This window comes from Perognathus longimembris, chromosome 4 (genome assembly GCF_023159225.1).
Source record: "Perognathus longimembris pacificus isolate PPM17 chromosome 4, ASM2315922v1, whole genome shotgun sequence".
NCBI classification, from domain to species: domain Eukaryota; kingdom Metazoa; phylum Chordata; class Mammalia; order Rodentia; family Heteromyidae; genus Perognathus; species Perognathus longimembris.
In genome coordinates, this window is record NC_063164.1 from 27,849,899 (window position 1) to 27,877,701 (window position 27,803).

A 27,803-nucleotide genomic window follows, 5' to 3' on the forward strand; every position below is an offset into this window, starting at 1 on the left:
TTGCCCAAGGCTAGTGCTCTACCACTTAAGCCACAGGGCCACTTCCAGCTTTTTCTGTGTGTTTTATTGGAAATAAGAACCTCATTAACTTTTCTGCCCTGGCTGGCTTCAAGCCATAATCTTCAGATTTCAGCCTCCTAAATAGCTAGAAGCCATCAGTGCCTGGCTTCTAAAGCAAGTTTTCAAATCCTGTGTGTGACTTAATATGGATTTTTTTTTTGGGGGGGGGGTCAGTCATGGGGTTTGAATTCTGGCACTGTCCCTGAGCTCTTCAGCTCAAAGCTAGCACTCTACCAGTGTAATTATTTCTTACAGAAGCCAAAACTCCTATTACTGTCTTTATTCTAGAATCACATTAAAAAGTTTTGGCTTGGGCTGGGGATATAGCCTAGTGGCAAGAGTGCCTGCCTCGGATACACGAGGCCCTAGGTTCGATTCCCCAGCACCACATATACAGAAAACGGCCAGAAGCGGCGCTGTGGCTCAAGTGGCAGAGTGCTAGCCTTGAGCGGGAAGAAGCCAGGGACAGTGCTCAGGCCCTGAGTTCAAGGCCCAGGACTGGCCAAAAAAAATAAAAAAGTTTTGGCTGGGCTGGGGATATGGCCTAGTGGCAAGAGTGCTTGCCTCCTATACATGAGGCCCTGGGTTCAATTCCCCAGCACCACATATACAGAAAATGGCCAGAAGTGGCGCTGTGGCTCAAGTGGCAGAGTGCTAGCCTTGAGCAAAAAGAAGCCAGGGACAGTGCTTAGGCCCTGAGTCCAAGCCCAGGACTGGCCAAAAAAAAAAAAAGTTTTGGCTGAGTATCTCTATAATTTGATGTACTGATTAAAAGATTTTCCAATATATCAACAAACAACATGCCAACCACAAAGGGTGAACACACTCCATAAAAACGAGCATTATAAGTAAACAATGTGTATTGCTATGGCAATAATCATTTTTGAACAAATAATTACTTTTATACCAGATACCTGCAAAGAATAATGAAGAACTTGACAAGTAAAATTGACAAGGCTTGTTGTTGTTCCTCTAAACCATCAGCTGTTTTCTGAACACACTGTAGTAGCTGGATCCTCAGAACCTGAAGAATATTATCAGGAAGCAGAGATATTCCTGGAGGCATATCATCTACCCTATAATGTAAAGTAAATAAAAGTGTTGAAATTTTTTTCTTCTTTATTGTCAAAGTGAAGTACAGAGGGGTTACAGTTTCATATATAAGGCAAGTACATTTCTTATCTAACATGTTTCCTCCTCCCTCATTTTCCCCCATCTCCACCCTCCCCAGTTCCCTCCCCCTCCATGAGTTGTACAATTGGTTTACACCAATTGGTTTTGTAAGTATCACTATTGTAATGGTTTGTCTTTTATCCTTTGTCTCTCGATTTTGGTATTCCCTTTCCCTTCCCTAGTTCCAATACACATATATACAGTATCCAGGGTACTAAGATCAGTAACAGTAATAGCAGAAGTAAAACCACAGGAAGAGAATACGAGAGAAAAAAAAGGTACGGTTTCACATGGCGTGTTGAAATTAACTACAACAATGATATACCACTTATTTCTATAACATAGAGTTCATTTTGCTTAGCATTAAAAAGTGTTGAAATATTGAAAGAAGATCTCTGTCACTTAAATGAACTGCATGTTCATACCAAATCTTAAAGAAACTTTTTTGTTCTATCCAGACAATCTATGGCTTGTTTCGTTTTTTAAAAACTTTATTGTAAAGGTGAAGTACAGTGGGCTTGTAGTTACATAGGTCAGGTAATGGGTCCATTTCCTTTTAAACAGTGTAACCCCCTCCCTCATTCTCACCCAAATTATATAGTTCATATTCAACAGTGTTTAGGAAATATCACTGCTGAATTGGTTCACCCTTTGTCCCATAGTTTTTCCGTGCTTCCCTTTCCCCCCTCCCCATCAGATAAACTTATATAAAGACACACAACAGTACAATAAAAAAAAATCTCATTTCCATTTCTTAGAGTTCATTTCAGTAAGCATCATTTTTATATGATTGGATGCACATAGCCACTGAGCCCTTGTGATCCTCTCCTACGTATATCTTTCCTTGATCTGACTGTGTGAATGTTTAAAGTGCTGTTTAATGAACACATAAGATGATGCTAAGTGAAATGAACTCCATGTTATGGAAACAATTGTTATATCACAGTTGTAACTACTTTCAATGACCCATGTGTATCTGTAGCTTCTATTATTGATGATGTTCTTGTATCACCTTCCTGTGGTTGTACCTACACTATCTCTGTAATCTTATCTGAGTATATTGGAAACCGTGTATACTGGTATTAGAACTAGGAAATTGAAAGGGAATACCAAAATTGAGAGACACAGGGTTAAAAAAAAAAAAAGACAACTACAAAAGCAATACTTGCAAAACTGTTTGGTGTAAGTGAACTGAACACCTCAGGGGGGGAAAGGGAAAGGGGGAGGAGGGAGGAGGGTATGAGGGACAAGGTAACAAACAGTACAAGAAATGTATCCAATGCCTAATGTATGAAACTGTTACCTCTCTGTACATCAGTTTGATAATAAAAAATTGAAAAAAAATAAAGTGCTGTTTAATTAATCATGTCCAAGTGTAATTATTTGTCTTTTACTATCCATTGGGTTTACTTGTAGATTCATAGGCACATTCTAATTATTACAAATGAGGGAAAACATACAGCTTATGTTTCTTTGGATCTGCCTTACTTCACTTGGTATAATTTGTTTCCAAGTCTTTCCATTTTGTTACAAATGGGGCAATGTCATTCTTTCTGATAGAAGTGCAGAATTTCATTGTGTATACTGTATATATCACATTTTTTTAATCAATTTGTCCACTGGGGGGCATGCGGGTTGATTCCATCTCTTAGCTATGGTAAACAATGCTGCAATGAACATGGTTGTGCTGGTGGCTTTAGTGTGCCCTAGTTTGTGGTCTGTGGCTTCTTTCTTACCTGCACATTTAGATGATTCATAACTATATAGTATTAGAGTATGGAAAGTCTTATTTCAAAGGAGACAATAACTAATATTTTCAACTGCCCTATTTTTAGTGAAAATGCAGAATATAAATAAATTCATTTATAGTGTGACAGAATATAACTAATTCACTTTCAATATACAAGTATATGACTACTATTTCTAAAACAAGTCATTTTAATTGAGTTAAGAATGGATTGCTTAGTATCTACTTAATATTTGTCATTTGCTTCTGAAACACTAATAGTCTGCCTTATAGATTTCTCAATGTCTTCAGAAGGAGAAAAGATAATCACCAAAAGAAGATCAAAAGGTGAATGCAGATTCCACAGGCATGAGCATCAATAATTGATTTTTAAGTACTATAGCAATATTCTGTGACAAGTGAGTTCTGTGTAAGAAAACTACATGGTTCTTCAAAAGAAAAAAAAAAAGCACCAAATACGAATGGCTTCTCTGGTGTCTCCTTTGTTGTCTCTCACAACAAAAACATATACTCAGAGTCAAAGCCTAGAAACTGGGCTACTAATTCATCTGGTCATCTCATCTCTAAAGTTCCTTAATCTATAACATTTTTATATTTCCCCTATTCTACAGGGCTCGGACAAAAAGTGAAAGTTATTTTTTGCTATGGAAACACATAAAAATTATTAAAATATGTATGTAAAATAGTATGTCTTAAACATACTATTTCTGAAACCTAAGAATCTTTCCATAAGCCACTGTATATTGGTTCTCTCTATGAAAAACACCCATACCTCAAGAAAATATTCTAAAAATCCATTATGATTATGTAGTAATTATATTTTATAGTAGTCTCTTCAGATATGTAATGTGAGATATTAGCAGGGTTTTTACACTGAGTATAAGGCTATTTGATTCACTGCAGATATAATTAATATACACAAATGTATAAAATAACTAGCTTTCTTCTGAACTATCCTAAAACATAAATTAAGAAAATAGTTTTAATTAAATTCTAAAGTACCAAGTTCCATAACAACAGTACGGAATTGCCAAGTTCTATTTTAGGTTAGGAATTCATTCACTTGTAGCTTCAGACTCTTTCATTCACTCCTATTTATAAACAATACCAGAAAGTCTCTCATTTTTATATATATTTCTCTCCTGTTGAGGCATCAAAATTAGGTTCTTAGAAAAATCAGAGTAAAATGTATATATGTTCATGATACATGTCTTTAATCCCATCACTCAGAGGCCTGAAACAGGAGGATCAAGGGTTTAATGCCACCTGATAAAACAGCAAATTCAAGGCTAGTTTATGTCATATAATAAGACTGTCAGAAAAAAAAGGATAACTGAGAAAGAAAAGAAAAAGGAAAAAGGATAATAGAGAAAGGCAAAAGAAGGGAGGGGAGGAAAAGAGGGGAAAAAAGACGATGAGTAAACAACTCAGCTGTACGCTAAAGAAAAATTTTCCAATATTCCAAAATAACTATTTAAAGGAATATTTCCTTTTGTCTTTTGTCTGTAAGAAATGTTCTGTATTTGCACATTTTAAAACTAAATAGGCATAATAAGCTCATATATTCATTCTTCTCATTTTTTCAACTAGCTATAAAATTGGGGCTTCGATAGAGAGGCCTTTGTATATAAAGGTGAAAACTTTGGCCATGATTCTAACGTGACGAGTATTTAAGAACTTGGAAATACCTTCCTACATCTAGAACTTCAGTGCCCAAAATTCTACAGATTCTTTGGCTATACCTTCCCAACCAAAAATCAGTTCCACTACTGTGTTTGGTTATTGGGTATCTATTATTAGGAGCTGCAAGTAATTGTGTCTCAGGAAGAATCCTAGCTTAAGGTTTGTTCAAGTCTTTAATTGGCAAAAACAACCTTTGCCCTTCATTCCCTAAGGTAGAAATTCTATTTTATTTTGTTCCAGTACTGGGGTTTGAACTCAAGAGTCCAATGTTCTAACTCAGCTTTCATGCTCACAGCTAGCACTCAGTCAGTTGAACCAGATTTCTCCCAGTATTTTTTCATTTAATTAGAAATTTACTTTTCTCCTTGTACTAACTTCATACTTCAATTAGGTCTCAGCCTCTAGAGTGTCTAGGATTTACAGGTGAGAGCCACTGGTCCCCAGCTCTGATATGGAAAGGTGACAAATTTCATACAATGTCATGCAAATATATATGGTCTTGCTTGAAATTTTGAGTGTTTTCTATTAATAACATCTAAAGACATTATTTAGTATTTTGATTAAAATATGAATTTTTGTGGATTTGTTTTTTTGAGGTGGTACTGGGGATTGAACTCAAGGGGCTCAAGCTGGCTAGGCAAGCACTTTCCTATTGCTTTTAGCTTGTTTTTCAGATAATTGTCTTACACTCTTGCCTGAGTCCAATCTCAATCTTCTGCCTTCAGAGCTGCTTTCATATTGTAATTAGTAATTGAGATTACAATGTTCAGCTTGTTATTGAGACAGATTCCCTCAAACTTTTCTCACACTAGCCCTGAAAACTGAGCATCCAATCTCACTTCCTGTATATGAGGTAATAGACATGCCCCACCATGCCCACCTAAAACAATTTTAAATAAACCAACTACCAAAATTTCAAATAAACCAACTATCACAGAGCTGATACAGTATATGGTAAACATATAAGTTACATAATATTTTTGAAAATGATCTTTCACAGAAAAGGCATTTAAAATGTATGATAACAACTCTGCCTTAGAAACTTCAAAAGCATTCACTCAAAAGCCTAAATCCTAACTCCATACATCCCTAAGGCCATGACTTGAAGTATAAGTCATTAAAAGAACATCTAAGCACAAACTACAAAAATACTTTTACTAGTAGAAGTCAATACAAAGGTTTGTTTTTTTTTAATGTAGCTTGCTGTAATACTTGCTTTCTACTCTCAAAAAATTACTATTTTGGGGTTGGGGATATGGCCTAGTGGCAAGAGAGCTTGCCTCGTATACATGAGGCCCTAGGTTCGATTCCCCAGCACCACATATACAGAAAATGGCTAGAAGTGGCGCTATGGCTCAAGTGGCAGAGTGCTAGCCTTGAGCAAGAAGAAGCCAGGGACAGTGCTCAGGCCCTGAGTCTAAGCCCCAGGACTGGCCAAAAAAAAAAAAAAATTATTATTTTTTTCTGAACTTCAAAACACTGTACAGGGGATTACAATTTAACTCCTCCATCTAAGTGTGCAAAATTTCTTTGGTAAGCTTTTTACTTTTATAAATGTATTGTAAATAATATAATATCCTAATGAGATACCTAAAACTGTGACTTTATAAAGTACTACTCTTTCTTAAAACTATCTTCCTCCCGACCCCCAATATACATAAATATGTCAAGGCATCTTAACACAATGTTATCCTGTTTTGAATTCCTCATTTTGGTCCAAAGCTCTAATGGTTTCTTATCTAAATTATCATAATTTACCTCTTATTTGGGCTTCTTGCCTTTAGTCTCAACTCTTTTCAGTCCAACCGCCCTAATGCTTCCTAAGTGACTTAAAAAGTAAAAACAATCCAGACACTTCACATGAAAAAAATTTAGTAGCATTCTTACCTTTCATAGCAAAAGAACAAATCAAATCCCTCAACAGAGCATGCATGGCACACCATTTGCCCCCTACTGAATCCTCCAGACTCCACTCTTACTACACTGTCTAACCCATCTCCGAACTGTGGTACCAACACTTTTTTCCTTGGAGATTTTTAGTTCTCCAGATACTCTTTCCCATCATCAATCACGAGCTAGTCTCTCTTTTTCCCTTCAACATGTCTAGAACTGGAGCTCCTTTTGCAGCTACATAAATGCCTCTCTTCATTTCTCCTTTTTGCACCAAGCAACTGCTCTTACTTAACAACTGGGAACTTAATAGGGGATAGAGAAATGGAGGAAAGACTTGCACTATGTGAAAATTCTGTAATGTTTTACAGAATTTAAATTTTTCCCTATTTAATAATTTATTTTTATTTTTGGCAGCACTAAAATTCGAACTTATGGCCTCATACTTGCTAGGCAGGTGCTCTAACACTTTAGTCACTCAACCCTTTTTGCACAGATTATTTTCACCATGGACTTTGATCTTATTTCCTCTTCCCCCAAGTCAGTACCAGAGCTAGGTGAGCTGGCTCACACCTATAATCCTCAGGGAGGCAAAGGTCAGGATTAGGGTTCCAAGACAGCCTGGTAAAAAAAGATATCAAGATTCCATCTCAACCAATTAAAAAAGAAGCTGGTTGCAGTGGTATGAGCTTGTCATCCCAGATACCTGGAAAGCATAAATAGTAGGATATTTATCCAGGCCAGGCCAGGCATAAACTCAAGACCCTATTTAAAGAACAATGCAAGAAAAAAAATGGCTGGATGCATGGTTCAAACAGTAGAGTATCTGCCCAGCAAGCTCTAGTGACAATGAAAATAATAATAGTAGTAGTAGTAGTAGCTATTATTATATAAATAAAAACTGCCCTTTGTTCCAGTTCCTAGTACAGAGCATTAAAAAAAAAAAATACAAACTTCCTGAGTGACAGGAATTTCTTTTGTTATCTATAACAGGCCCTTTTAGGCTACTCCTGGGTTTATGCAAATGAAGTGACTTGGAAATAGGTCAACAGAGATGCCAGTCTCACAATCCAAAAATGACAACGAAATCCATTATTTGGTACACTTAAAACATGCTAATGAAAATTTTAAAAGATAAAGAAATCATGTGAGTGTTGGAACTTTCAAACTTACTCCCCAACATTCTGGAGAAAGACTGGAGACAGAACTCAACCACACAGTAAGTGATATAATATGTTTTCAATAAAACTGCACACCTAGGGCTGGGAATATGGCCTAGTGGCAAGAGTGCTTGCCTCATATACATGAAGCCCTGGGTTGGATTCCCCAGCACCACATATAGAGAAAATGGCCAGAAGTGGCGCTGTGGCTCAAGTGGTAGAGTGCTTTCCTTGAGCAAGAAGAAGCCAGGGACAGTGCTCAGGCCCTGAGTCCAAGGCCCACGACTGCCTTCCCCCCACAAAAAAAAACTGCACACCCAAAGCTTGAACAGCCTCCCAACTGGTGAACACACTACTGTTCAAGGGAGGGTAATGTGTCTTTCATAGGAAAATGAAACAGAAGTTCTGCCTCCATAATCCTTCTAATGCTTGTCACATGTATATTCTTTAAAGTAAAACTATTAGTATAGTGAATTCATATCAAGTCTACATAATTACTGAAAAAGAGGGGGGCATAAGAACCATGAATTTATACTCATGTGGTAAGTAATGTGAGCAGCCAGTAACACTGTCACTGATATATGAAGTGAGTATAGTTTTATGGATGATTATTGATCTTAAGTTGTGAGAGAGGGTAGCTAATATTAGTGCAAGTAGCTAGGTATACATGAGCAGGAATGAGAAGGCTTTAAGACTCTTCTAAACCCACAGATGACTCACACCATTGAGATAATGGCCCTATATCTTTTTTATGGAGCATGGACCCCATGTTAAGGCTAGGTACTCAAATAATGACATGTGACTTTAAAATTTATTACTGTAAAAGGAGTTACAATTCCATAAGGAAGGTAATAAGCACAATGCTTCTTGAACAATGTCACCCCTTCCTTCACTTACCCCCATTTTGCCCCTCCCATCCCTGCCCATAAGTTGCATAGTTCACTTTTTACATAATGTATACTGAATACAATGACTACATTTGCTTACCTTCCTCCTTCTATTCCTGTGTCAACTTTATGTTCTCCCAAAAACATTAAAAAGAAAAAAACATGTTTCCATTTCCTGGAACTTGTTTTGATAAAGAGTACTTTAGATGTCAGAAGAGTTACACCTGTGGGTTCCTTACCTATGTGTATTCTTTAGTCAGTTTGTATGTCAACAGAGCCCTGTATAAGTTATCATGTTCAGTTAGATCCAGCTACCACATATGAGAGAAACCATGACATCTGATTTTTACTGGAAACACTAACTTATGAAGAACAGATGCACAGGCATCTGTGTTCCCACACCAGGCAGCCAATATGCAGTTGTCAAGCCTTTTGGAGAGGGGCCACAAGGGGCAGGTCTAGTTTTCTGCTACCTAGTAACCTCAATCTATTGCACAACATTCCAAACCCTGACAACTTCCAGGAAGTTAATCCTTACATGAACTAGCTGCCTCACGTCTAAAGATGTACTTACACCGTGCTAATAAATCATTCTTAACTATCTTTGTACTTTTCATTGTTCTTTCATCACCCCAGGGACTCAAGAACTAAGGAACATCTTGAACATCTCAACCACCTAGTAACACTAGTAACAGCTAGGGTTAGCAGAATGAACTGCATGTCATGGAAGCTAAGCATCAGTCTCAAGAAGTCAGCTTTAGCTGGGCATCAGTGACTCACATCTGTAATCCTGGCTACTCAGGATACTCTGAGTACTGCAGTTCAAAACCAGCACAGGTTGGAAAGATCATGAGAGTTTTATCTCCAATTAACTACCAAAAGAACCAGAAGTAGAGCTATGGATCAAGTGATAGAGTGCTAGCTTTGAGCATAAAAGTTCAAGGACAGCACGCAGATCCTGAACTCATGCCCCATGACTAAGAAAAAAAAAGAGATGTTTGTTATGAGGTTATCTAAGAGTAACAAAACTACAAACATAATTGCCATCCTTGTAATATGCCCTAAAAAATATGCCAAGAGAAAATTTCATCCAAGGGTAATAAATTAAGTATGTCTACATACCTGGTAGGTAGCTTTTCAAAGTCGACATCTAAGAATTGTTCATAGCTAGAAACAAAACTGTCCAACCACAGCTTCAGATAATCTGGATCTTTCTGAAATAAAGTATACATGTCAGAAAACTAATGCTTTCATACGTAACTATGTGAAGAAGCAATAATAGCCACTTGTGGCAGTACATTCCTGTAATCCCTGCACTCAGGAAGTTGACATAAGAGAATCCAATGCTTGAAGTCAGCCTAGTCTACATAATAAATCACTATCACCGGCACTGGTGGCTCTTGCCTCTAATCCAAGCTACTCAGGAGGCTGAGATCTGAGGATCACAGTTCACAGCCAGGGAATAAAAGTCCCTGTGAGACTATTACCTCCAATTAACCACTCAAAAACTGGACATGGAGCTAAGGCTCAAAGTGGTAGAGCACTAGCCCTGAGCAAAAGAGCTCAGGGACAGCACCCAGACCCTGAGTTCAAGCCCCAGAACGAACAAAGTAAGTAAAAATAAACAAAACACTGTCAATGATAATAATAATGGTAACAATAATAAATCTCTAAGTGACTTTCAGGAAGAGCTCTGCGTTGAATTAAAACATGTATAATAGCTTGGCAGAGTGGCACAAGACTGTAATCTCAGCCACTCAGGAGGCTGTGGGCAACATAGCAATACTCATGTCAAAAAAACAAAAATTTGTATTGATTATAATAAACCCTCAAATGATTTTCATATCACTCAGACAGCCAAAGATTTAATAATCTGTAAGATTTTAAAAGTTTTGCCTTGGGCTGGGAATATGGCATAGTAGAGAGTGCTTGCCTCATATACATGAAGCCCTGGGTTTGATTCCTCAGCACCACATATATGTAAAAAGCCAGAAGTAGCCAGAAGTCCAATGCCCCCCTCCCCCCCCCCCACAATCAATCAATCAATAAAATTGGAATTGGATCATTAATCTAAACATAAAAATTAAAACCAAAATCTTCCATTAAGAAAATATGAACTATTTTTGTACCCAAAGATAGATAGGGTTATCCTTTATCTTAGCTAGTATACAAAAATTATGAGCTAAAAAGGAAAATGTTGATTAAAATTAGCAGTAGCTAGGCACCTGTGGCTCATGCCTGCAATCCTAGCTACACAGGAGGTTGATATCTAAGGATCATGGTTCAAACCCAGCCCAGAAAGGAAAATCTATGAGACTATCTCCAATTAACCACCAGAAAGCTGGAAGTAAAGCTGTGGCTCAAGTGGGAGAATGCTAGCCTTAAGCAAAAAAAAAGCTCACGGATAGGCACCCAGTTCTTGAGTTCAAGCCACAAAACTGGCACACAAAAAATAGGGGTTCAGTGTACCTCAATTTAGAGTATATGCCTAACATGAACCAGGCCTCAGAATCTGTCTACTCAAAAAAGTAAATAAATAGATTTAAAATAACTGTTCCGCAAAAACAACCATTAAGAAATTGGAAATGCTGAGCTAAATATATACCTCAGTTGTAGTCTTGACTAGAAAGCATGAAATCCTGTCAAAAGTAACAAAAACAGTAAAAAGGAGAAGAGAGGAAGAACAGGAGGAAGAAAAAGATAAAGATGATGGAGCAACAGAAAGGGAAAAGAAAAGGATAGAGGAATGGAAGGTGGAAGAGGAAGGAGAGAGAACAGAAAGGAGAAAGGAAGATGAAAATAGAAAGGCAAATCATCTATGTGAATATACTCAAACACTTAGCAATATATGAAGATCTCAATTTTTTAAAATAGAAACTACACAGTAGAAGACACAAACAGCACACAAAATGTGTTCAATATCATCAGTTATCCAGACAAATGCAAATTAAAACCAAACGGGATACCCTTATATACATACCCACTAGAATGGCAAAAATTAAAGACTAGTACAGAATAACTATAAATCTCATGCAGTACATTGCTAGTGAAAAAATAACTTGAAAAACTCTTCAGCAGTTTCATGTAAACATATACATATGACATTGCCCAGCCATTCCTCCACATTGAAATGAAAACTCATAAAACACATACCCCAAGGAACACTTGCACAAAAATGGTCACTGGGGTTTCAATTCAAAGACTTGGAGATTTCTAGGTAAGCAATGCCTACCACTTTTTGCTCTGGTTCTTCTTTAGATAAGGTCTAGCTTCCCCACAAATACATCAGACTGGCCTAGAATTGCAATTCTCCTGATCTCAGCCTCCCACCTAGTAGGCGTAACAGTTGTGAACCACTAAATAGATACTTTATTTTCAATGGTGTATAGCTGGAAACAATAGATAATTCTTAACAGGTTAACATATAAAGAAATTGTGGAATGAACAACATATCATTTGGGAGTAAAAAACAAATTACTGATGTAAGAACATAGTTAATTTCGTTTTAATTACTGAGCAAAAGATAGCAGGCATTAAGACATACACATTAACTTAATACAAAGTTAGGCTATAGTGACAAAAGTTAGATCTATGGCTGCCTTTGGGAGTAATGACTACAAATTGGCACAAAAGTCAATTTTTTTCTTGATTTTAGGGATTGAACTCAGTCCTTGCACATACTAGGCAAATGTTATATCACTAACCTATATTCTTAGCCCTGAAATTTTTCATTTTCTGAGGAAGAATAGTTACACAAATATGCACATGTATCAAACTTCATATGCCTGGCACTTTAAATGGATGAATGAAATGATATAGTAATAAAAATGAGTTGGTGAAAAACAAATTGTGATCCATCAGAAAATTTTTAAGATACAAACTGCTTCTTAGAAGTGATGCTCTGGGCCGAGGATGTGGCTTAGTGGTAGAGTGCTTGCCTAGCATGCATGAAATCCTGGGTTCAGGGGCTGGGAATGTGGCCTAGTGGCAAGAGTGCTTGCCTCATATACATGAAGCCCTGGGTTCAATTCCCCAGCACCACATATATAGAAAACAGCCAGAAGTGGTGCTGTGATTCAAGTGGCAGAGTGCTAGCCTTGAGCAAAGAGAAGCCAGGGACAGTGCCCAGGCCCTGAGTCCAAGGCCCAGACTGGCAAAAACAAAACAAAACAAAACAACAACAACAAAAATAAAAAAACATTAAAAAAAAAAAAGAAATCCTGGGTTCAATTCCTCAGCACCACATAAGCAGAAAAAGCCGCAGGTGGCACTGTGGCTCAAGTGGTAGAGTGCTAGCCTTGAGCAAAAAGAAGCCAGGGGCAGTGCTCAGGCCCTGAGTTCAAGCCCCTAGGACAGGCGAAAAAAAAGTGATTCTCTATGAGGGAAGGGGTGACATTGTCTAAAAACAAATATGCTCATTACCCGACTATGTAACCCCTCTGTACATCAACTTTATAATAACAATTTAAAAATTTTAAAAATGTTCAATTTCTGTTTATTTGCCCCAGTACTTTTTATGCTAATAAAATTAAATGTGTAATTCAAGAATCTACATTACTTTATCGTATACACCATTGCTTAAATAACCATGGCCCTCGAATAAAAGAAACTCAGGCGACTTATTTTCATACAATAAAAGCATTACACTATAATTCAGAATCTAAAAGAATGTTCTCAGAATAACCAGGGATGCTGACCTTTTGTGTATTTGTTTTTCTATTAATATACTGTTCCAAAATCAGCTTTTAAATTGCCACTATCTACATCATCAGAAATCTGAAATTCCGAGAAATCAGAAGATGGAAATATTTTAGACAATGAAGAGCCTACTGTGAGAAATGTTCTGAAGAGTTTCATTACTTGCTTTTTGGTTTTCAAACCAGAGTCTATTCATTAATTGTTTTATCCATTCAGGATAAAATCCAGAAATACACATAACTAGAGTTCTCCTTAGCAATGCTAGTTTAAAATAAAGCAAAGGAGTGCTTCTCAGTAAAAGTTAGACTAAAAGGTTATACCACACTATAAAAAATTAATGCATTTCCCCTAATATTTTATTTAGGAACTCCATAGTATCTGGTTAGAATTCTTTTTTTTTTTTTTTTTTTGCCAGTCCTGGGCCTTGGACTCAAGGCCTGAGCACTGTCCCTGGCTTCCTTTTGCTCAAGGCTAGCACTCTGCCACTTGAGCCACAGCGCCACTTCTGGCCATTTTCTATATATGTGGTGCTGGGGAATTGAACCCAGGGCTTCATGTATAAAAGGCAAGTGCTCTTGCCACTAGGCCATATTCCCAGCCCCTCTGGTTAGAATTCTAAAGATCAAGGCTACCAAGAATTTGCAAAGCACAGAATTTTCCTAGGAAACTAGGTAAGTACAAGAAATATGTTAAGAAGGACTTAATTTTTAAATATCTGTCATGGAGGTGGCTCAGATGGTAGAGCCATAGCCAATAAGCAAAAACATCAGGTACCAAGCTAAGAGTTCCAGTCTCAGACCTAAAAAGATAAAATATCTATCATGGGCCAAATGATAGTGCAAGCATTCTGATAATACATTACTTTACTGACACTTTTCAACTATGAAGAAAAGAAGACTTTTTCCTCCCATTTTACAGGTAACAAAAAGGAGGTAATAGAATATACGAACTGCTGGATGTTATACAACTAATATTTGGGACTAAAATGCAAAGATATGTGTCTAGCATGTGCACTTTACACTACAATACACAATTACATGACACTGGCTTTGGATTATGCAGATATAAAATGGAGCTTTACCAGGAAAGGCAGAGATTAGTCAGGATCTGAAAGTCAAGGCTATAAAGACATTAACATAAAACAACTATATCCTAGAGCCTGAAAAAAATCCTTAGAGAATGTACTTGGTGCCAAAGGCCAGAAAACAAAAGATCTCCACATATTCAGAATATGAGTTAATCTCAAGCTTAGCCACTTTCACAGTTAAGACAAATTTGGTATATACTGCAACACTACAATATAGTCTATCTTCTTAATAAGATCACTTTCACTTTGTGGGTTTTGATCATGCCTTATGTGTGCCTAGAATACCTTCTGTGACTATTGAGTTACTATCCATTCTACTATCCATTCTTTAAAACCTTGATCCATCAATGACACCTCTTTCACTAAATCAGCCAGGCTGAACCATTATATTCAGAACAAAGCATAAGAACTTGATCTGTGCCAGGCACCAGGAGGATAAGATCTAAGGATCATGGTTCAAAGCTAGCTCAGGCAGGAAAGTATGTGAGACTCAATTAACCACCAAAAATTGGAAGTGAAGCTGTGGCTTGGTGGTAGAATGCTGGCCTTGAGCAGTGAAGCTCAGGGACAGTGACTAGGCCCTGAGTTCAAGCCCCAGGAATGGCACTAAAAGAAAAAAAAAAGAAAGAAAGAAAAGAAAAAAATCCTTGTATTTTATATCTTCAACAATGAAGAACTACTGAAAATCATTATCACCTCTCCTACTTGTCATCCCTGATGACTTCTGACGTCATCTACCTTTGCCGCAGTTTTCTTGAATGTGGTATTACAACCTGGATGGGAAACTTATTCTAGCTGGAAAAATCATACCTTCAGATGAAATTATAGTTGATTAAATACATAAAATAAAAAATTTATAATGAGGGGCTGGGTATATGGCCTAGTGGCAAGAGTGCTTGCCTCGTATACACGAGGCCCTGGGTTCAATTCCCCAGCACCACATATACAGAAAATGGCCGGAAGTGGCGCTGTGGCTCAAGTGGCAGAGTGCTAGCCTTGAGCAAAAAGAAGCCAGGGACAGTGCACAGGCCCTGAGTCCAAGCAGGACTGGCCAAAAAAAAAAAAAAAATTTATAATGAAGAGAAAGCCTGTCACATCCAGGAAAGACTTGGAAGCCATTTTAACACATATAAAGCAGTATTACAGTATTAGAAGAGATAGTACAACAGAAGTGTGTGTGTAAAAGTAGGCTTAGCCTACACCAATCCTTAATAAGAAAGTTCAAAGTTTAGGTATTTGTTTTGATTTACTTGTCTTTTTTATTCTTGGTCATTGTAGGGCTTGAACTCAGGGGCCTGGGCACTGTCCCTGAGCCTCTTTGTGCTCAAAGCTAGTGCTCTACCTCTTTGAGCCACAGTGCCACTTCTGGTTTTTTAGTGGTTAATTGGAGATAAGAGTCTTCACCGGGACTTTTCTGCCCCAACTGGCCTCAAATCACGATCCTCAGATCTCAGGCTACTGAGTAGCTAGGATTATAGGTGTCCTGGCTGTTTGGGCTCTATTCTTAGATAACGTCTGCCCTCTTATACCTAGCTGGCCCAAACGGCAATCCTCCTGTTTACACTAGGACTAGCTTTTTATTGGTTGAGATAGGAACCTATAAACTTTTTGCCCAGGTTAGCCTTGGAACCATACTCTTCCAGACCTCAGCTTCCAAGGCTGGGAATATGGCCTCGTGGTAAAGTGCTCGCCTCATATACAGGCGCTGTGGTTCAAGTGGTAGAGTGCTAGCCTTGAGCAAAAACAAGCCAAGGACATTGCTCAGGCCCTGAGTTCAAGCCCCAGGACTGGCAAAAACAAAACAAACAAATCTCAGCTTACAGAGTAACTAACTAAGATCATAGGCATGAACTACTGAATCTGGCTATTTACTTTACTTTACTTAATGGGTAGAACTTGAACTCAGTGCCTGGGCACTGTCACTTTGAGCCACAGCTCCACTTCCGGGTTTCCAGTGGTTAACTGGAGATAAGAGTCTCACAGGCTTTCCTGTCCCGGGTAGGTTCTAACCACCATACTCAAGACCTCAGACACCCAAGTAGCTAGGATTACAGGCATGAACCACTAGCACTCAGCTTGTGCCTGAGTATTCTAGGTGTTTCTTTTTTTTTTTTTCTGGCCAGTCCTAGCCCTTGAACTCAGGGCCTCTCACTGTCCCTGGGGCTCTCTATGCTCAAGGCTAGCGCGCTACCACTTGAGCCACAGTGCCACTTCTGGCTTTTTCTGTTTATGTGATGCTGAGGAATTGATCTAGGGATTCATTTCATTCATGCTAGGCAAACACTATCTCTAAGCCACATTCCCAGCCCTATTTTAGATATTTCTAAATATTATTTCATCTTATGTAATCCACACTAGCCTCTCATTTGAGATCCTCCTAGTTCACCCTTGCACTGCTAGGACTATAGGTGTGGGCCAACGAACCTGGCTAAAATGAATTATTTTCACCCAAGAAATCATGAGTTCTTTTTAAACTCTCAAACACACTCCAACTTATTCATTACTGTGTTAAATTTTAATATCATCTCCTGGTATTTTAAGAATTAACACCTTGAACATATTAATATGTACACACACAAAAGTAGTCCAGTAATTATATATCCTAGTAGAAGCAAACATGAATATTAGAAATAGCAATAGATCCAGAAAAAATAAATCTCCACAATTATAAATTACAATAATCTAAGATATATTAAATTCTAATTTGTTCTGAATTTTAAAGATTGTAATGATCCATGATTTAAAGTGGTTATACATAAAACTGCATATATGTATGACTTAGTCTCAATGACTGAAAGCTAATATAGTAGGAAAACCCAGTCTTTTCCTATTAAAGAGGAATACAGTATGCTTCTTATTTCTACTATAAAAATCATGTTGGAGTTACTAGACAATTCAAATAGACAAAGAGAAGGACAGATAGAATTAGAAGGGAAGAAAGCATTCACCTTCATAGGAAACTTTCTAATGCAGAAAGCAAGCTGAGAGTGTTGCTAAAATACAAGAAAGTATACTCTCTGATACCATCTTCAGATATGACCAAAGGAAAAAGAAGCAGTTCCAAAAACACAAATCCAGGAACAATAAGAGGGGCCTGGGTAGCTATATCCAAGGAATAGAATTAAATTAAATCAAAGCAGGTAAAGGGAGAAGGCAATATTTGCAATTTTCAGAATTACTATAAACCAGTGCCTCTTATGTACTTCTCATTATTCTCCTTTGAAGAATATTTATTGTGCCCTATCTCGATTTCACCATTGTATGTTGGGTTTGTGAAGAGCATATATTGCTAGTGTCTTCTAAGTTCAGTTGTCAACATTAGGAAAAATCACAATTGGACTTGATGTATGTAACAAGATTCTGTTTCAAGACTGGTTGCATGACTGGATAAGAGTTAAGTTTATTGAGTTGCACATGGAATGCATTTTATGTAACAAAGAGATATGGGTAACTGTGACCAAGAAAGTATACTGTGGGAGATTATAGATTCTTATTCTCAACTCTTTACTCTTTTGAAATAAATTTGCCTTGTAATTTTGCACAAGGGAAAATAAAGCTGTAAAAGGGGCAGAGCAACAGCAGTGCATCAGATATACATGATTAAAGATTGTATTTCTAAAAGTGAAGTCCAAGAATTATAAAGGGTACCAGCCAATAAATATTCTCAGAGGTCCTAAGTTTTATATAAAAACTTTTAAAGTTTGTGTTCATAATTCTTTATACTTTCAAACTATAGTTTATTTGGGATAATTACCTTATACTAGTGTTTTTAATTCAATTTTAGTGGTCACATTTACATTGGTAGCAAGTGATCATCTGTAACTGTTCAACTGGTAGAATAGTATTTTTTTGAAACTATAGATTTCAAATGGATTCCTGGGAATTTAATTTTCAGATGTTCTAAATGCAATGCAAAGTGTGATATATAGACCATTAAAGACCCTTGACCGGTTTAGTACAGAACTCAAAAAAATATTGTAAAATGTTAAAAGCACTTTGGCAGCAACTTTAAATATACTATATTTAATTTTAAAAATAAAATGGGAACAAGAAGTGCAGCTTAGTAGGACACTTCCCTAGCATGCAGGAGATCCTAGGTTTGATTCTAGGTGTGATAAAAAAAATAAATAAATAAAACTTTAAAAATAAATGTCCTCATGAGGCAGAAGGCAGGAGGACCATAAGTTCAAGGCCAGGCTGTGCTACACAAAAAGTAAAAATGAGAACTTACATTTTTTAAATCTTTTTTCTTTTTTACAAGTTTAAAAAACTGCTTTTTACTAAAACCATTTCTGAAATATTGAGTCCAATAAAACACACACACACACACACACACACACACACACACACACACACACAGTTTTTTGAAGCAAGGTCTTAATAAATGTTGTCCAGGCTGAGCTTGAATTTGTAACCTTCCTGCCTTAGGCCTCTGAGTGCTAGGATTACAGATGTGTGGCATCTCTGGCCTTCCATAATGCTGTTTTTGTTTCATTGATTTTTGTGTCAGGCCTACAACTTCAACTCAGGACCTACGTGCCTTCTCTGGGATTTTTTTGCTCCATGTTTGTGCTCTTACATTTGAGCCACACACAGCTCAACTTCTGGCCTTTGGAGAGCTCACTTAGAGATAAGAGTTACTGTGATTCTCAGATCTGAGCCTCCTGAGTTCAGCCAGGTTACAGGAGTGAGCCACTAGCATGCAGCTCAAATGCTGTTCTTAAATGCTATGTTGAGCTTGATTCTTCTGACTACTTGCTTCATAATATCATTCTACTTTCTGAGACAATCATCACTCCTATTTCTTTTCAAACTCAATCTGCTCTAGCATCATCTTTTTTTATGAGAGAGAGGCTGGTACGGGGCTTTGAACTTAGTGCCTCGCACTTGATAAGCAGGTGCTCTACTACTGGGCTACGCCTCTAGCCCCTCATATGCTGGGTATTTTTAAGATAGGGTCTCATTTCCTGCCGAGGTGAGCACTTAAACTGTAATCCACCAATTTTAGGCTCCTTTTCATAATTAGGAAGAAATGCATGTACCACCGCACTCAGCTTCTTATCTGGAGATGGAGACTTTGGACTTTTGGGTTGGGCTAGGCTCCATTCTCAGCTTCAAATACTGCTAAGATGGAGGAACACACCAAGAGGTATGCCTGATATTGAAGATATATCTCACTGGCCTTGAACCATAATCTTCCCGTTCGCAGCCTCCCAAGTATCGAGGATTACAGGCAAGAGTCACCAGCTCATTAGACTTCCTCATCTTTTTGATAAATAGGAAAAAGAATACACATTAGTATATGCCTAAGGCATGAGAGTATTAGACTCCTTACCTACTACTTAAATTATAATGTTCTCTTGGAGTTCTTTTTGTCCTTTTTCTTTCCAAAACAGATGTCCCTTTGGAACTCCATACCCATACTTAAGTTATTTCTACCCAAATATTCTTCAAGTACTGTAAAGTTAGAATGCTTACCTAAAAACACAGCAATCTTATATTAAGCTTTGTGAATGAATGCCTAAGTATCAGTCAACAAAACAAGGAAAATTTGAAATTTTATTAGATTCCCACAACTACACTTTATGCTACAAATTCTACCTTGTTTCTGGGAAATTTAAATTTTCATACTCAGAATAAAGAATTTTCTTATATCCTAACTTTGTATAGTAGTGTGTAAGCTCCTCAAGTAAGCCACAATGTAATATTTATTTCCTAAGGCCTACTCCTAGTCCTACTAACATAAATTACATACTTTTCCATTGACACCTTAAAAGAAATAAAGTTAGTAGCCACTATTATTAAGCTCTTAAATATTTTTGTTTTCTCTAGAGTCAGAGAGTATTTCCTTCCTTACATGAACATTTTAGGCCATAAAAATAGAAAATAAAAATAACAAAATAGGGCTGGGGATATGGCCTAGTGGCAAGAGTGCCTGCCTCATATACATGAGGCCCTGGGTTCGATTCCCCAGCACCACATATACAGAAAATGGCCAGAAGTGGCGCTGTGGCTCAAGTGGCAGAGTGCTAGCCTTGAGCAAAAAAGAAGCCAGGGACAGTGCTCAGGCCCTGAGTCCAAGCCCCAGGACTGGCCCAAAAAATAAATAAATAAATAAATAAATAACAAAATAAAAAGGGACATTACTATACCTTGCAATGCAAACTTATTAAATGTAGGCTAACTAATAAGGATTGATGTGAGTTGGTCCATTTTTACTGTAAGTCTTATTTGGGATTGTATCCAATATTGTAATAATACAATAATGATTTTCTTACTTAGAAGAGTATTTACCCCATTTTTTGCAAATCTGAACAAAAAGATACTCGAATTTTTATCTGAACAAAACACCTCATAAATTTATGAATCAAAACTTTTATTCTGAAAGGAAGTTTAGGGGCTGGGGATATGGCCTAATGGCAAGAGTGCTTGCCTTGTATACATGAAGCCCTGGGTTCAATTCCCCAGCACCACATATACAGAAAATGGCCAGAAGTGGCGCTGTGGCTCAAGTGGCAGAGTGCTAGCCTTGAGCAAAAAGAAGCCAGGGACACTACTCAGGCCCTGAGTCCAAGCCCCAGGACTGAAAAAAAATAAAATAAAAATGAAAGGAAGTTTATTCTGAGCTCACTGCAAAACTATCTATTTCAGTCATATTCCATATTTAGCAGGACAAAGAGCAGCAGCAGCAGGAAATGGACCATCACCAAGGCCCAAAACAAACTTAGCTTAAAGTGAGGAGAGCAAAAATAAGAAACCTCAAATCATTAGTCAAAATTAAGCACTATGCTTGGACGGAAAAATGAGTAAGTAAAGATTCAAACACCCATAAAGAAAGCCTCACTGCTACCAGTGTAAGAAGAATACTGCTCTGCATTTCCCCAACTAGAAATTATCTTGATTCACATACTACTAGACACATGTATTTACAAAGTACTACTGATTAAGTTTCTGTATTTTTACTTTTACAATACATCTACATACAACCAATTCATTGTTCTCAACAAATTGGAGAGGTATAACTTTGGAAGCTATTTTTTTTTGGTAGCTATTTGACAGGTGAGAAAACTGAGATAGAAGAAAACTGGATAACCTGCTTTCAGGTCCTTCATATCAGAAACAGAATTAGAACTGAATTTTGGTTTGGTTCCAACTGTCACACAAAACTGAATCTGAAAAAAGCAAACAAATGCCTGTAATCACAGAACTAGGAAGGCCAAAGCAGGAGGATCAAGAATATTAGAATGTTCTAGCCCAGCTTGGGCTACAAAGTGAGATTCTGTCTCAAAAACAAAAACAAAAAGCTAAGAACCTAGGAACTTCAATCTATATTCACTGCTATATTTCAAAATGCCACATTAATAATCACTTTGTGATACTTTATACCAGAAAGAACAAAAGCATCTTAATCTTATCCTAACAATTTGAGAGGTTGTTTCTCTGTTCTGCATATTATGGTGATCAAACATAGAACTCTTTAAACACTGTCTTACAAAAATATATCCTGTGTAATGGCAGCAATGGACACAGTTTAAGATATATAAGCCTTTCTGTGCAAATACATAAATTCCAAAAAGTTGGTATAAAGCTAGGTAAAATTTTGTTCTCTACTTTTTTCTACCTTAAGAAATAACAAGAAAAGGGGCTGGGGATATGGCCTAGTGGCAAGAGAGCTTGCCTCGAATACATGAGGCCCTGGGTTCAACTCCCCAGCACCACATATACAGAAAATGGCCAGAAGGGGCGCTGTGGCTCAAGTGGCAGAGTGCTAGCCTTGAGCAAAAAGGAAGCCAGGGACAGTGCTCAGGCCCTGAGTTCAAGGCCCAGGACTGGCCAAAAAAAAAAAGAAAGAAAGAACAAGAAAAGACAGTGAACATGGTACCAATGTTCATATAACATTATGAACCATAAATGCCTACTATGTTCATAAAAATCTTTAAATGTCAAGCAGTAAGTCATTTTGCCCTCTGTACTTAAGCATATCTACACAAGTAATTAACTACTAGATTAAAACTTAGATACCAGACTAAACCTGTTCAAATTAATGTTTAACTTATAAGAGCTATATAAAACGCAGTTAATCAAATCCTTGCCCCTGGGTGGGGATGACTATTTAGAGGCAAGAAAAGCTCAGATTATAATTATTTTTTTGTTTAGGAGAAGCATATTGCTTGTTTGCTTCAGTCTTTTTTTTTTTTTTTTTGGCCAGTCCTGGGCCTTGGACTCAGGGCCTGAGCACTGTCCCTGGCTTCTTCCCGCTCAAGGCTAGCACTCTGCCACTTGAGCCACAGCGCCGCTTCTGGCCGTTTTCTGTATATGTGGTGCTGGGGAATCGAACCTAGGGCCTCGTGTATCCGAGGCAGGCACTCTTGCCACTAGGCTATATCCCCAGCCCATGTTTGCTTCAGTCTTTTGAGACAAGATATTACTACATAGTTCAGTCTGACCAGGAACTTGCTCTGTAGTCAAGCTAGAACCTCTTGAGTCTCTTTAAATCTCTTGTCTCAGCTTCCCAAATGCTGAGATTAGAGATGTGAGCCACCACAACAGGCCTTACATACTTTGAAGCGAGCACTCTTGCCACTAGGCCATATTCCCAGCTCCCTTACATACTTTGAATCAGTGGTCTTGTACTCTAGTGAAAGACTCTTCCAAGAACAGGAATGAGCAGGCAATCATTCTGCTTGTAATATAAAAACAACTACGTAAGGCTGACAATCTATTAAAAACATTTCTTTTTTTTTTTTTTTTGCCAGTCCTGGGGCTTGGACTCAGGGCCTGAGCACTGTCCCTGGCTTCTTTTTGCTCAAGGCTAGCACTCTGCCACTTGAGCCACAGCGCCACTTCTTGCCATTTTCTATATATGTGTTGCTGAGGAATGGAACCTAGGGCTTCATGTATACAAGGCAAGCACTCTTGCCACTAGGCCATATTCCCAGCCCTAAAAACATTTCTAACAATGCAATTAAACCCTATTCTTAGAAGGACAAAGTGAGATAAATAAGGTATGAAGTTAGGTAAAAACAAACTGAACACAAGGAAATAAGTATGTGGTGTAATATGTATACCATGTATCAGAATATCACACTGTATACCCAATCATAAATAGATGATCTTCAATTAAAATGAAGTTTGTGTGTGTGAAGTGTGTGTGTGTATGTGTGTGTGCCTGGCTTAGGGCTTGAACTCGGGGCCTAGGCACTGTCCCTGAGCTTTTTAGCTCAAGGCCAGCACTCTACCACTTGAGTCACAGAACCACTTCTAGCTTTTTGGTGGTTAATTGGAGATTAAAAAGTCTCAAGGACTTTCCTGCCTGGACTGGCTTCAAACCTTAATCCTTAGATCTCAGTCTCCTGAGTAGCTAGGATTATAGGCATGAATCACTGGCCCCTGGCTAAAATACTTTTAAAGAAAAAGAAGTATAGTGTTTTACCCAGCTTCTTTCCACATACTGGGTATGCTTTGTAAGGATCCACTGGGTAAAAACTGAAACTAGTCATTTATTTTAATTCTACTTGAAAGATTTTATTCACAAATACTGAGGCTTGCAAATGAACCCACTGATAGTTAGAAGACATACATCTCATTAGCATTCCTTTTACCAAGCAGTGTAACCCAAAGGCACAACTACAAAACTTTGTAAGTTCACTAGCAACTTCCACAACATTTTACAAAAAAACACTCTAGTGGTATACATTGTGCAATACCAATGCTAATGTTAGCACAATGGCAAAGAATCTGCTCTTCAAAGATGCCTTCTTTAATCAGGTATGTATGTGTGGTTTTGTGTACAAAGGAGACCAAGTAGGGCAGCAAAATGGTAGACATTTAAAAAATTTTAATCATTAAGATGAACTTGATAGTCAAGAAAAGCAACTGGTCACTTCTGGAGAATACTGGTAAATCTGGTCATTATTCTAAAAACTAACAGAGATCAGACAATGATGCAGCCTGCCTTCCCTTTTAAGTAACTGTCATCAATAACTGATGACAGGACAATTTCTGTTTCAATAATAAATGAGAGAAATAGAATACAACTATTCTGTAAAACACTAATGAAATAATGCTCATAGGCTGATGAATGCTACATTTCTGAATTATTCTAACCTTCCTTGCCCCAAATCAACTCTGAATTAGTTAAGCCTCTACACCTACCCATATAGGTGGCTCATGCCTGTAATCCTAGCTACTCAAAAGGCTGAAATCTGAGGATCGCAGTTCAAAGCCATCTCAGGCAGAAAAGTCTGTGAGACTCTTATCTCCAATAATCACCAAAAAGTAGGAAAGGAGTTGTGGCTCAAGTTGTAGACCGTTAGAGTTGAATACAAAAGCTCAAGTATAGCACTCAGGACCTGAGTTCAAACCCCAGGACCAACACACAAAAATAGCATCAAAAGAGAGAAACACTTAAGTAAAATAAAGGTCATTTAGTAAAATTTAGATTACAGAAAACTCTAAAAGTGAAGACTGGTTTCCTCAACAACAACAAAAAAAGAACATGCAAAAGAAGATAAAAGGAACTCATGGCTCACACTTACTATCCTAGCTACTCAAGAGGCTGAACTGAGGATTAAGTAGACAGCCCAAACAAAGAAATCTGGAAGACTATTCTTATCTCCAATTAACCAGCAAAAAGCCAGAAGTAGAGGTGTGACTTAGAGCACCAGCCATGATGGGGATGGGGTATCAAGAGAGGGTTGGAGTTCAAACACCAATACCCACTAAAATATAATGCATGTACTGTTTAATAAATACTGACCCAAACAATGGGGAAAGAAAATAGCAGGGTCAAGATTTTACAATTTTAAGTTCACAAAGAATTCTGAGAAGTTCTTACAAGTAAGTTACAGAAAAAACAATTTATAAGAAGGTATGAACAGGGCTGAGAATATGAAGAGGGCTAGGAATATAGCTTAGTGGTAGAGTGCTTGCCTTGCATGCATGAGCCCTGAGTTCAATTCCTCAACACCACATAAACAGAAATAGCTGGAAGTGGTGCTGTGGCTCAAGTGGTAGAGTGTTAGCCTTGAGCAAAAAGAAGCCAGGGACAGTGCTCAGGCCCTGAGTTCAAGCCCAAGGACTAGAAAAAAAAAAAAGATATGAACAGTCTTAAAGCCATCTGAAAATTCATCAGAAGAGATGGAGTGATTAGAGGGATGAATTTGATCACAGTATGTACGGAAATACCACAAATAAAAGCCCCTTTTACAACTTTTAAAAAATGTTTCAAAAAAACAAAATAAAAATATCTTAAAAGTCTGTCAGGTGAAAGACTGGGGGAGAAGGGGGAACCAAGTAGTTTTGAAACGCTAAGTGCTAGAGTAGTAGCAATAGGCTAGAAAGCCCAGAGACCAGCTGTGTATGTGGCATTCATCCAGACTCAGAGAGTTATTTTAAATCTAGTAGTTGTTTGTTATTTGCTAGCTATCTGAGTCAAGAGGTCAGAAGAGAAGGTTATTATCTAATTAGTATATACTATCTATGAACAAATGAAACATTAAATTCATTGTCTTAAATAAATCATGTAAATACATAAATGATTTCGTCTTAAATCTAAAAATGGAATTTATCTTCCTGTCCAAAGAGATAGTCTTGAGTACAGGGATCCCAAGCATCACGTAAAAATTAAAATTATTAAAAAAAAACTTGATGCAATGGGCCTTCGTTATTTACAATAACATTCTAAAATAAACATTCATGTTGGGCTTGGGATATGGCCTAGTGGCAAGAGTGCTTGCCTCATATACATGAGGCCCTGGGTTCGATTCCCCAGCACCACATATATAGAAAACGGCCAGAAGTGGCGCTGTGGCTCAAGTGGCAGAGTGCTAGCCTTGAGCAAGAAGAAGCCAGGGACAGTGCTCAGGCCCTGAGTCCAAGCCCCAGGACTGGCAAAAAAAATAAAAATAAAAAAATAAACATTCATGTTTATCTGAAATGCAGTAAGAAAATTCAGTGTGTACCAATAAACAATCTTCTTTTCAATATGCACTATATTACTTATATGAAAAATTAAATCTTCCTGGAAACAACATAACATAATGTAACTTCATTTACTTTGTGTCCTTTCAAAGTGACAGTAGTTTTAATGTACTGTTTAATAAATCATTCTCAAATTAGTGAACACTCAAACTAAAATTTCCTTTTTATTGTTGGTTAACATACGTTAGTGACTTTTCAAGTGTCTGGTAAACTGGATTCCTCCTTTATTGAAAGGACTCTATTTTTAAAAAGGTATTAAATTACACAAAATTAAAAGCAATTTTTAGGGCTAGGAATATGGCCTAGAGGCAAGGGTGCCCGCCTCACATACATGAAGCCCTGGGTTCAATTCCTCAGCACCACATATATAGAAAAGGCCAGGAGTGGCGCTGTGGCTCAAGTGGTAGAGTGCTAGCCTTGAGCAAAAAGAAGCAAGGGACAGTGCTCAGGCCCTGAGTCCAAGCCCCAGGACTGGCAAAAAAAAAAAAAAAAAAAAAAAAGCAACTTTTAAAAATCCATATTAAATGTCTCATGGTATAATTCCTTTGGTAATTATATAAGCTATCAAACTCAGGAAGCAAAAGAATATTCATTCCAACCTGACCTCTAAAATTTAATATTACAGATAAATGAGATTATTGTCAAAGAATAATTTGCTTTTGTTTAAACAGCTGGAAGTATTAAAAAAAAAAAAAGGAGCCTGAAGGGATGATGCCAAAATAGAATTTGACTTGAGCACTTGACCACACTAAGTTAACTTTAGTAGATGAAGGGTGTTCCTCTCACTCCTGCCAGTACTTTCAAAGTAGTACTATAGCTCCTCACTTGAAAAGCATGTTTTTAAGTACTACCCTTCTCAAAAACCTAAAATCAAACCTACTGTGTTAAAACTCAAAGGAAGAAAAGAAATTTACTTCTAAATGACAGAAACAAAAAATCTTAGAGTCAGGCTCCACTGAGTTCTATCTAGGTTCATTCTTCTATCAGTTTTCTCATCAGTAAGAAGGGTAATTACAATATCACATAACTGTTAGTGATGGTCAGTGAAACAAAGCTCTTAAGTGGTAACACAGTATTAGTAAGCACCTTAATAACTTTTGTATCAAAGTATTTATTTATTTATTTGGCCAGTCCTGGGGCTTGGACTCAGGGCCTGAGCACTGTCCCTGGCTTCTTTTTGCTCAAGGACCGCACTCTGCCGCTTGAGCCACAGAGCCACTTATGGCCATTTTCAATATATGTGGTGCTAGGGAATTGAACCCAGGGCCTCATGTACAGGAGGCAAGTACTCTTGCCACTAGGCCATATCCTCAGCCCAAACTTTTGTATACAATTTAAAAGGTTGATGAGAAAAGTGTTCAATGAAGCTGAGCACTGGTAGCTCTGTAATCCCAGCTACTAAGGAGGCTGAGATCTGAGAATCAAGTTCTTATCTC

General features: G+C 37.6%; 2 protein-coding genes across 6 annotated transcripts in view; both read right to left on the reverse strand.

Moving 5' to 3' along the window:
- Positions 1-27,803, reverse strand: part of Nbeal1 (neurobeachin like 1) — a 151,281-nt gene that overhangs the window by 121,291 nt on the left and 2,187 nt on the right. For all 5 annotated transcript variants that reach the window (XM_048344930.1, XM_048344927.1, XM_048344926.1 and 2 more), the window contains exons 3-4: positions 9,723-9,814; positions 975-1,136 (exon numbers count right to left, since the gene is read on the reverse strand). In XM_048344930.1, the coding sequence (XP_048200887.1) occupies positions 975-1,136; positions 9,723-9,814 (254 nt within the window). The remainder of the gene's footprint in view (positions 1-974; positions 1,137-9,722; positions 9,815-27,803) is intronic.
- The window catches only part of Carf (calcium responsive transcription factor), a 75,214-nt gene continuing 70,695 nt past the window's right edge, over positions 23,285-27,803 (reverse strand). The window contains exon 17 of the transcript XR_007210731.1: positions 23,285-23,326. The gene's annotated coding sequence lies outside the window, so the exon portion shown is untranslated. The remainder of the gene's footprint in view (positions 23,327-27,803) is intronic.